General features: G+C 44.0%; 1 protein-coding gene across 4 annotated transcripts in view; it reads right to left on the bottom strand.

Moving 5' to 3' along the window:
* Positions 1–12,030, bottom strand: part of SETD2 (SET domain containing 2, histone lysine methyltransferase) — a 106,821-nt gene that overhangs the window by 17,375 nt on the left and 77,416 nt on the right. For all 4 annotated transcript variants that reach the window (XM_069729147.1, XM_069729149.1, XM_069729146.1 and 1 more), the window contains 2 exons: positions 4,355–5,002; positions 4,054–4,099 (listed from right to left, as the gene is read on the bottom strand). In XM_069729147.1, coding sequence (XP_069585248.1) covers positions 4,054–4,099; positions 4,355–5,002 — 694 coding nt within the window. The remainder of the gene's footprint in view (positions 1–4,053; positions 4,100–4,354; positions 5,003–12,030) is intronic.

The following is a 12,030-nucleotide window of genomic DNA, read 5'->3' as shown; positions in this document are numbered from 1 at the left end:
TGTGCGGTGACTGTGATGATAATAGAGGGGTGTGCGGTGACTGTGATGATAATAGAGGAGTGTGCGGTGACTGTGATGAGAATAGAGGGATGTCCAGTGACTGATGAGAATAGAGGAGTGTGCGGTGACTGTGATGATAATAGAGGAGTGTGCGGTGACTGTGATGATAATAGAGGAGTGTGCGGTGACTGTGATGATAATAGAGGAGTGTGCAGTGACTAATGAGAATAGAGGGGTGTCCAGTGACTGTGATGAGAATAGAGGAGTGTGCGGTGACTGTGATGATAATAGAGGAGTGTGCAGTGACTAATGAGAATAGAGGAGTGTCCAGTGACTGTGATGAGAATAGAGGAGTGTGCAGTGACTGTGATGAAAATAGAGGGGTGTGCGGTGACTGTGATGATAATAGAGGGGTGTGCGGTGACTGTGATGATAATAGAGGAGTGTGCAGTGACTGATGATAATAGAGGAGTGTGCGATGACTGTGATGAGAATAGAGGAGTGTGCGGTGACTGTGATGATAATAGAGGAGTGTGCAGTGACTGTGATGATAATAGAGGAGTGTGCGGTGACTGTGATGAGAATAGAGGAGTGTGCGATGACTGTGATGAGAATAGAGGAGTGTGCGATGACTGTGATGAGAATAGAGGAGTGTGCGGTGACTGTGATGATAATAGAGGAGTGTGCAGTGACTGTGATGATAATAGAGGAGTGGGCAGTGACTATGATAATAGAGGAGTGGGCAGTGACTATGATAATAGAGGTGTGTTCAGTGACTGTGATGATAATAGAGGAGTGGGCAGTGACTATGATAATAGAGGAGTGTGCGGTGACTGTGATGATAATAGAGGAGTGTGCGGTGACTGATGATAATAGAGGAGTTTCCGGTGACTGTGATGATAATAGAGGAGTGTGCGGTGACTGTGATGAGAATAGAGGAGTGTGCAGTGACTGTGATGCTAATAGAGGAGTGTGCGGTGACTGTGATGAGAATAGAGGAGTGTGCAGTGACTGTGATGATAATAGAGGAGTGTGCGGTGACTGTGATGATAATAGAGGAGTGTGCAGTGACTGTGATGATAATAGAGGAGTGTGCGGTGACTGTGATGATAATAGAGGAGTGTGCGGTGACTGTGATGATAATAGAGGAGTGTGCGGTGACTGTGATGATAATAGAGGAGTGTGCGGTGACTGTGATAATAGAGGAGTGTGCGGTGACTGATAATAGAGGAGTGTGCGGTGACTGATGATAATAGAGGAGTGTGCGGTGACTGTGATGAGAATAGAGGAGTGTGCGGTGACTGTGATGAGAATAGAGGAGTGTGCAGTGACTGATGATAATAGAGGAGTGTGCGGTGACTGATGATAATAGAGGAGTTTCCGGTGACTGTGATGAGAATAGAGGAGTGTGCGGTGACTGTGATGATAATAGAGGAGTGGGCAGTGACTATGATAATAGAGGTGTGTTCAGTGACTGTGATGATAATAGAGGAGTGGGCAGTGACTGTGATGATAATAGAGGAGTGGGCAGTGACTATGATAATAGAGGAGTGTGCGGTGACTGATGATAATAGAGGAGTTTCCGGTGACTGTGATGGGAATAGAGGAGTGTGCGGTGACTGTGATGATAATAGAGGAGTGGGCAGTGACTATGATAATAGAGGTGTGTTCAGTGACTGTGATGATAATAGAGGAGTGGGCAGTGACTGTGATGATAATAGAGGAGTGGGCAGTGACTATGATAATAGAGGAGTGTGCAGTGACTGATGATAATAGAGGAGTGGGCAGTGACTATGATAATAGAGGAGTGTGCGGTGACTGTGATGATAATAGAGGAGTGTGCAGTGACTGTGATGATAATAGAGGAGTGTGCGGTGACTGATGATAATAGAGGAGTGTGCGGTGACTGTGATGATAATAGAGGAGTGTGCAGTGACTGATGATAATAGAGGAGTGTGCGGTGACTGATGATAATAGAGGAGTTTCCGGTGACTGTGATGATAATAGAGGAGTGTGCAGTGACTGTGATGAGAATAGAGGAGTGTGCAGTGACTGTGATGCTAATAGAGGAGTGGGCAGTGACTATGATAATAGAGGAGTGTGCAGTGACTGATGATAATAGAGGAGTGGGCAGTGACTATGATAATAGAGGAGTGTGCGGTGACTGTGATGATAATAGAGGAGTGTGCAGTGACTGTGATGATAATAGAGGAGTGTGCGGTGACTGATGATAATAGAGGAGTGTGCGGTGACTGTGATGATAATAGAGGAGTGTGCAGTGACTGATGATAATAGAGGAGTGTGCGGTGACTGATGATAATAGAGGAGTTTCCGGTGACTGTGATGATAATAGAGGAGTGTGCAGTGACTGTGATGATAATAGAGGAGTGTGCGGTGACTGTGATGAGAATAGAGGAGTGTGCAGTGACTGTGATGATAATAGAGGAGTGTGCAGTGACTGATGATAATAGAGGAGTGTGCGGTGACTGATGATAATAGAGGAGTTTCCGGTGACTGTGATGATAATAGAGGAGTGTGCAGTGACTGTGATGAGAATAGAGGAGTGTGCAGTGACTGTGATGCTAATAGAGGAGTGTGCGGTGACTGTGATGAGAATAGAGGAGTGTGCAGTGACTGTGATGATTATAGAGGAGTGTGCGGTGACTATGATAATAGAGGAGTGGGCAGTGACTATGATAATAGAGGAGTGGGCAGTGACTATGATAATAGAGGAGTGTGCGGTGACTGTGATGATAATAGAGGAGTGTGCGGTGACTGATGATAATAGAGGAGTTTCCGGTGACTGTGATGATAATAGAGGAGTGTGTGCGGTGACTGTGATGAGAATAGAGGAGTGTGCAGTGACTGTGATGCTAATAGAGGAGTGTGCGGTGACTGTGATGAGAATAGAGGAGTGTGCAGTGACTGTGATGATAATAGAGGAGTGTGCGGTGACTGTGATGATCATAGAGGAGTGTGCGGTGACTGTGATGAGAATAGAGGAGTGTGCGGTGACTGATGAGAATAGAGGAGTGTGCGGTGACTGTGATGAGAATAGAGGAGTGTGCGGTGACTGTGATGAGAATAGAGGAGTGTGCAGTGACTGATGATAATAGAGGAGTGTGCAGTGACTGATGATAATAGAGGAGTGTGCGGTGACTGTGATGATCATAGAGGAGTGTGCGGTGACTGTGATGATAATAGAGGAGTGTGCAGTGACTGTGATGATAATAGAGGAGTGTGCGGTGACTGTGATGAGAATAGAGGAGTGTGCAGTGACTGATGATAATAGAGGAGTGTGCGGTGACTGATGATAATAGAGGAGTTTCCGGTGACTGATGAGAATAGAGGAGTGTGCGGTGACTGATGAGAATAGAGGAGTGTGCGGTGACTGATGAGAATAGAGGAGTGTGCAGTGACTGATGAGAATAGAGGAGTGTGCGGTGACTGATGAGAATAGAGGAGTGTGCAGTGACTGATGATAATAGAGGAGTGTGCAGTGACTGTGATAATAGAGGCGTGTGCAGTGACTGATGATAATAGAGGAGTGTGCGGTGACTGTGATGATAATAGAGGCGTGTGCAGTGACTGTGATGATAATAGAGGAGTGTGCAGTGACTGTGATGATAATAGAGGAGTGTGCGGTGACTGTGATGATAATAGAGGCGTGTGCAGTGACTGTGATGATAATAGAGGCGTGTGCAGTGACTGATGATAATAGAGGAGTGTCCAGTGACTGTGATAATAGAGGAGTGTGCAGTGACTGTGATGATAATAAAGGAGTGTGCGGTGACTGATGATAATAAAGGAGTGTGCAATGACTGATGATAATAGAGGAGTTTCAGGTGACTGTGATGAGAATAGAGGAGTGTGCGGTGACTGATGATAATAGAGGAGTTTCAGGTGACTGTGATGAGAATAGAGGAGTGTGCAGTGAATATGATGATAATAGAGGAGTGGGCAGTGACTGTGATGGCGGTGAGTCTGGAGATGTGGGTGAGGATAACAGTCTTAGGGCTGTGGGTGCTGATTATGGGGCGGGTTGGTACTTACTGTTCTCCTTCTCCACTTGGGATTTCTTTGGGATCCGATAAACTTCCTACATAAAAGAGCAGAGAGATGGGGTGAGATGTCCCAGGAGAAGGGTGCCAGAGTGCAGACCCCACCCTGTGTAATCTCCCCCCGCCGTCTGTCTGCACCCCGAAGCCTGACCCTAGACTCGTTCCCAGATAATTTATCACCATAGACCCCGGCTCTGATTTACCCCAATAGTGAGCACGGTGCGGAGCGTACGTCAGCGGCTCTCAGGCAGAAGCAGAGTTGTGAGCCCCCGATGTGGGCGCCACTTTCCTACCTTTAGATCCTTCCAGCCATCCAGCAGCTTGTTGGCGAGCTCGCTCATATCCAGCATCTTGTCGGTGGGTTCCTGGCTGCGCTCGCTTTCTACATCGGATACACCTTCCTCCTCGTCCTGGGATGGGGTCTCTTCTGCTTTGGTGGTCTCCTTGGTTTCAGTTTCCGAGGTCTCTATTCCAGCTGTGGACTCGTCATCGGCCTTGATGGAAGGAGGTGACGGCTCCTCCGATGGTGGGATGTCTTCTGCTTTCACGTCGTCTTTGTGCTGGTGGCCGTTCTTCTGCTCCTCGGCGGCCTGCGCCTCAGGCTTAGCCGGCACTTCCTTCACCTCGAGCTCGCTGGCAGGGTCAGACATGGCGCTGTCCATGCTGTTCTCGCTGATGATCTTCAGTCTGCGCAGGATCAACTTCTTGGGGGTCTCTCCCTCCATCTCCACACTCAGCTTCGCAGCAGGGTCGGGGTTGTTCACAGGAGTATTGAGGGGGGTGTGGGCACGGGACGTGTTCTCGCTGGAGTAGCCGTCACCTTCGCTCAGCTGCGGTATGGCCGTCTTGGTCTGCGCCCATCGCTGGATGATGGGGAGAATCTTGCTCTCCTCCAGCATGTTCTTATTGGGGATGGGAAGCAATTCCAGTGTCTTTATGATCTGGTGCAAAAGGAGACAAAGAAAATCCTTACAGGACATGAAGGCATTCTAGACAGGAGCAGGTTTATAGGGTTACACAGCAACATTACTAGGCGCTTGGCTTCTTCATCCTGTATGTATCACTGTGCATAAGACTGCAGAATGAGTTACCTGAGATCAGTCAGTGAGAACACCTCTGCTCTGTAACCCTCCTCCATCCTGTATGTATCACTGTGCATAAGACTGCAGAACAAGTTACTTGAGATCAGCCAGTGAGCTCATCTCTGCTTTGTAACCCCTCTCTATCCTGTATGTATCACTGTGCATAAGACAGCAGAACAAGTTACTTGAGATCAGTCAGTGAGCTCATCTCCGGCCTGTAACCCTCCTCCATCCTGTATGTATCACTGTGCATAAGACAGCAGAACGAGTTACCCGAGATCAGTCAGTGAGCTCATCTCCGGTCTGTAACCCTCCTTCATCCTGTATGTATCACTGTGCATAAGATTGCAAAACGAGTTACTTGAGATCAGTGAGCTCATCTCTGCTCTGTAACCCCTCTCCATCCTGTATGTATCACTGTACATAAGACTGCAGAACGAGTTACTTGAGATCAGTCAGTGAGCTCATCTCCGGTCTGTAACCCTTCTATCTTGTGACAGCAGGAGTTATTTTTCTATCCTGACCCCATTTTGGTTATTCTATGTGCATCTCCTGCTTTCCATAATGAGGTCTGTGTAAGTGTTGAGATAAGAAGTCTCAGGAATTTCTTTGTCTTAGAGACTACAGGTACCTTCACAATGAGCAACTTTAGAACGATAACGATAGTGATCCGTGACGTTGCAGCGTCCTGGATAGCGATATCGTTGTGTTTGACACGCAGCAGCGATCAGGATCCTGCTGTGACATCACTGGTCGGAGCTGAAAGTCCAGAACTTTATTTCGTTGCTGGATCACCCGCTGACATCGCTGAATCGGTGTGTGTGACACCGATCCAGCGATGTCTTCACTTGTAACCAGGGTAAACATCGGGTTACTAAGCGCAGGGCCGCACTTAGTAACCCGATATTTACCCTGGTTACCATTGTAAATGTAAAAAAAAAAAAAAAACACTACATACTTACATTCCGATGTCTGTCCCCCGGCGTTCTGCTTTCCTGCACTGTCAGCGCCGGCCATAAAGCAGAGCACAGCGGTGACGTCACCGCTCTGCTTTACGGGCCAGCACTTACACAGTGCAGAGAAGCACAGCGCCGGGGGACAGACTCCGGAATGTAAGTATGTAGTGTTTTTTTTTTTTACATTTATAATGGTAACCAGGGTAAACATCGGGTTACTAAGTGCGGCCCTGCATCAGAGAGATAGGTCACGCAAAATACGGTTATATGAAAAAGTTTGGGCACCCCTATTAATCTTAAGCTTCATGTTTTATAAAAATTGTTTTTTTTTGCAACAGCTATTTCAGTTTCATATATCTAATAACTGTTGGACACAGTAATGTTTCTGCCATGAAATGAGGTTTATTGTACGAACAGAAAATGTGCAATCTGCATTCAAACAAAATTTGACAGGTGCATAAGTATGGGCACCCTTATCATTTTCTTGTTTTAAATACTCCTACCTACTTTTTACTGACTTACTAAAGCACTTTTTTTGGTTTTCTAACCTCATTGAGCTTTGAGCTTCATAGCCAGGTGTATGCAATCATGAGAAAAGCTACTTAAAGAGGCCACTTGCAAGTTGTTCTCCTGTTTGAATCTCCTCTGAAGAGCGGCATCATGGGCTCCTCAAAACAACTGTCTAATGATCTGAAAACAAAGATTATTCAACATAGTTGTTCAGGGGAAGGATACAAAAAGCTGTCTCAGAGATTTAACCTGTCAATTTCCACTGTGAGGAACATAGTAAGGAAATGGAAGAACACAGGTACAGTTCTTGTTAAGGCCAGAAGTGGCAGGCCAAGAAAAACATCAGAAAGGCAGAGAAGAAGAATGGTGAGATCAGTCAAGGACAATCCTCAGACCACCTCCAGAGAGCTGCAGCATCAACTTGCTGCAGATGGTTCAAGAAAAGCACATCCAGCCCATGAATGGCAGCGCTTCCCAGGGCTCACATTCAAAGATGATATTTCATATTTTTTTATTTCATAACTTAAAATAGAAGAGATACAACGCGTTTCGGATACAGTATATATCCTTCTTCAGGTATCATAAAAACACAGTACAAATCCTACTAGTATAAAATTCAATTACACTTATATATAGTATCAAACCTTTTATCCCAGTCTCAGAAACTTAATTTGGGGTGTGGACCAAGTTCAGGAAAACACCCACTGATTGATACAGCCTCGTTAACATTGATGCAAGAAAGAGATATCTCTCTATGATATCATTCAATCCATTTGGAAATAATGTTCCCAAACGATATATCCAAAACGTTTCTTTCCTGTTTAAAAGAGCATTCCTGTTTGCAACTCCAGAGGGTATCTGCTCCATTGGAGTTACTTTTATGTTAAAAATTTTATTATGTTTAAGTAGTAGATGCCTTGAGAGACTATGTTTTAAAAAGCTATTTTTTGCTCTATTTCTGAGGGACCGCAGTGTCTGTACAGTGCGTCCCACATACTGCAAACCACAACTGCATGTGATGACATATACAACATGATCACTACTACAGGTGAGTCTTTGTGAGATTTCAAAGACATCACCAGTATTATTGCATTTAATAGTTTTAGCCCCATGATCTAGGATCCCACAGGTACAACATTTTTTGGAGTTACATTTGAAAACTCCGGTTCCTTGAAGAACTCCACATAAAGTTTGATCCTTATTTTTACAAATGTTTTTTCTTTTTGGATCCAACTGTTTTCTTAATTTACTGGGGGCCACCAAATTTTTCAAAGCTTTCCCCCTTCTATATGTAATCCCTGGTTTATCAGGGAGATGTTTTCCCAAGACAGGGTCACGCTTCAAGATGTACCAATATGTAGAAAGCACAGTTCTTATGATTTTATTTCCCCCTATTGAATGTTGTCACAAAATTCAATTTCCAGTGATCATCACTTTTTTCCTTACCAGTAGTCAAAGTGTCCCCTTTCCTGGTTTTTCCTTTTAAACATTCTTCCTGTGTTTTTATTTGGTTGTCCCTATATGCACCATTTATCAAATTTTTCGGGTATCTTTTTTCTTTAAATTTTCAGACTGAGCTACATAATCAGATTCTCTCGTACAATTCTTTCTGATGCGATAAAATTGGCTGTGGGGTATATTAACCTTCCACTTCTTGTAATGTGCACTATTGAAATCTAATAAGCCATTTGAATCCACTTTTTTGAAGTGGGATTTCGTGATGATTTTTTTACCACTATGGCTGATCTCTAAATCAAGAAATACCATTTTTTCTTTATTAATTTGTGATGTAAAGGTAATCCCCCAGGTGTTATTATTGAGCTCCTTTATGAATTGTGCCGCTTCCTCCTCTGTCCCCTTCCATATGATAATCACATCATCTATGAAGCGCTTGTAAAGCCTTATTTTGTCATAGAAAACAGGCTTAGAAAGTGACGACGAGGACTCGAATCGCCCCATGAATAAGTTTGCGAAACTTGGCGCGACCCGAGTCCCCATCGCGGTGCCGAGCAACTGTAAGTACAGTACGCCTTCAAAAATGAACACATTGTGTTCAAGAATGAATTTCAGACCCTTTAACAGAAAATCTCTTTGTTCGGGGAGCATCTCTGTCTTTGCTAAATAAAAACCCACTGCATTTACCCCCATTTCGTGATCTATGTTGGAATATAATGAATTAACATCCAATGAGATAAAGGAATAGTTATCTTCCCATTCAATATCCCTCAGTTCCTCGATTGTGTGGAATCTCTCAAAAATGAAGGAAGATACTTTACTAGATCTTGTAGAAACAAGTCAATATAATGAGAAAGATGACAGGTTAAAGGGAACCTGTCACCCCGAAATTCGCGGGTGAGGTAATCCCACCGGCATCAGGGGCTTATCTGCAGCATTCTGTAATGCTGTAGATAAGCCCCCGATGTTACCTGAAAAAGGAGAAAAAGAGGTTAGATTATACTCACCCAGGGGCGGTCCCACTGCTGGTCAGGTCGGATGGGCGTCTCCGGTCCGCTGCGGCGCCTCCTCTCTTCTTTCCATGACGTCCTCTTCTGATCTTCAGCCACGGCTCCGGCGCAGGCGTACTTTGCTCTGCCCTGTTGAGGGCAGACAAAGTACTGCAGTGCGCAGGCGCCGGAAAGGTCAGAGGCCCGGCGCCTGCGCACTGCAGTACTATCCTCTGCCCTCAACAGGGCAGACAAAGTACGCCTGCGCCGGAGCCGTGGCTGAAGATCAGAAGAGGACGTCTTGTAATGAAGATGGGAGGCGCCGCAGCGGACCGGAGACGCCCATTTGACCGGACCAGCAGCGGGACCGCCCCTGGGTGAGTATAATCTAACGACTTTTTCTCCTTTTTCAGGTAACATCGGGGGCTTATCTACAGCATTACAGGATGCTGCAGATAAGCCCCTGATGCCGGTGGGCTTACCTCACCTGCGAATTTCGGGGTGACAGGTGCCCTTTAAAGACCCTCTTCCTGATATAATTGGTCTACCAGGTGGTTTTTCACAGTTCTTATGCACTTTTGGTCAATGATAAAATAACGCCATCGTTGGTGCAGGATTTGATAAAAACCTTTTTTCTGTTTTATTGAGAAGGTTCCTCTCATAGGCTTCCTAAATCATATGGTGATAGTCCTGAACAAAGGATTGTGTAGGGATCTTCTTTCAGAATTTTGTAATATCTCATATCAGACAATATGTTCAAAGCTTCCTCAATATAGTCAGATCTATTTTGCACAACTACTGCCCCTCCTTTATCAGCTTGCCTTATTACTATATCTGTATTTTGTCTCAAATCCTCCAATGCCATTTCTTTCTTTTAGAGATATTGTTCTCCTTTTTTATCTTGTTTTTTCCAGTTCCATGCTTTTGGATTTTATGTTTATTATTATTATTTTCCCATTTCCTAAATTCTTCAGATACTAATGAAAAAAAGGTATCTATATTTGGTCCTCGGTGTTGATGAGGATTAAATAGAGATTTTGGGTGTACCTCCTTGTGGATATATTCCCTTTCTTTGTTTGTCTCTATTGGGATCAGTATTTTTTTGGGATCCCCAATGTCCCCATTTTTTTCGTTCAACAAGAAATGCCTTTTAAGTGTGAGTTTGCGCATTTAAATCGAGAAAAAGATCGAATGCATTCATATCTTGAGCAGGGCAGAAGTTTAGTCCCCTACTTAAAATTTCCATTTCTGAGGAGGATAAAATATGGGACGATAAATTAAATATTTTAACCAGAGGCGGATTTAGTTGTTTATAAGTTTCAGGGTTCCTTGTTTTTTTTTTACATATTCTCAGATTTCTATTAGATCCCTTTCCTCTTTTTCCTCTTGCTCTACTTTTCTTTTTTTGGATCTTGATATTACAGTTGGTGCGAAGTAATTTGTAATATGATTCTTTTGTATTGGACTGAAAATTTGAGCTGTTTGTGAAGAACTGATTAGTGGTGGTAAAATTATTTCTGAAACACTTGGACGTGTGGGACCTATCTCTAAAAAAGAGATGTTGGATACTACTGAAGATGGTGATGGAGTGGGCGCTTGTAATACTGTGGTGAATGTAGATGGGGATTCTGTATGATCATGGATAGTTATTTCATTTATATCAAATTCAACATTGGAAATTTCCAACCTGTGGGAAGCAGTAGGAATTTCCAATGGGGGAAGTCCAGGATTAGGGAGAGGTCATGTTGGAGCATTTTTCATTATAATGATCCTGGGCTCTAAACGTTTTGGATATATCGTTTGGGAACATTATTTCCAAATGGATTGAATGATATCATAGAGAGATATCTCTTTCTTGCATCAATGTTAACGAGGCTGTATCAATCAGTGGGTGTTTTCCTGAACTTGGTCCACACCCCAAATCAAGTTTCTGAGACTGGGATAAAAGGTTTGATACTATATACAGTATAAGTGTAATTGAATTTTATACTAGTAGGATTTGTACTGTGTTTTTATGATACCTGAAGAAGGATATATACTGTATCTGAAACGCGTTGTATCTCTTCTATTTTAAGTTATGAAATAAAAAAAATATGAAATATCATCTTTGAATGTGAGCCCTGGGAAGCGCTGCCATTCATGGGCTGGACGTGCTTTTCTTGAACTACTCATCCTGTGTGAGCCTGACTCTGGCTCTCTCACTTGGATCCACCCGAGGCAAGCTGCAAGCCCTGTATATTGAAAAGTATCTCAGAGGGAATTTGGAGGATACACGATCCAAAGCCATTTTAGTCTTTTATCAGGTGAGTGCATAAAATTGTGCACCCTTTAAAGACTATAATATTGTGTTTACGCACTTAGGGCACCGCGATTTGTCTGTTCTTCTCTCCCAAACAGGGTTTTTTTGTACATTGCTGCAGATGGTGTCACTGAGCATCGGTCAACTATACAACGCACTTTGCACAAGGAGAAGCTGTATGGGAGAGTGATGCAAAAGAAGCCGTTTCTGCAAGCACGCCACAAACAGAGTCGGCTGAGGGATGCAAAAGCACATTTGGAGAAGCCAATTTCTCTTTGGAAGAAGGTCCTGTGGACTAATGAAACCAAGATTGAGTTGTTTGGTCATACAAAAAGGCGTTATGCATGGTGGCCAAAAAACACAGCATTCCAAGAAAAACACTTGCTACCCACAGTAAAATTTGGTGGCGGTTCCATCATGCTTTGGGGCTGTGTGGCCAATGCCAGCACCGGGAATCTTGTTAAAGTTGAGGGACGCACGGATTCCTCTCAGCATTAGCAGATTCTTGACAATAATGTTCATGAATCAGTGACAAAGTTGAAGTTATGCAGGGGATGGATCTTTCAACAAGACAATGATCCAAAACACGGCTCCAAATCTACTCAGGCATTCATGCAGAGGAACAATTACACTGTTCTGGAATGGCCATCCCAGTCCCCAGACCTGAATATCATTGAA

This window comes from Ranitomeya imitator, chromosome 6 (assembly GCF_032444005.1).
Source record: "Ranitomeya imitator isolate aRanImi1 chromosome 6, aRanImi1.pri, whole genome shotgun sequence".
NCBI lineage: Eukaryota > Metazoa > Chordata > Amphibia > Anura > Dendrobatidae > Ranitomeya > Ranitomeya imitator.
This window is presented reverse-complemented; position numbering and strand designations above follow the sequence as displayed.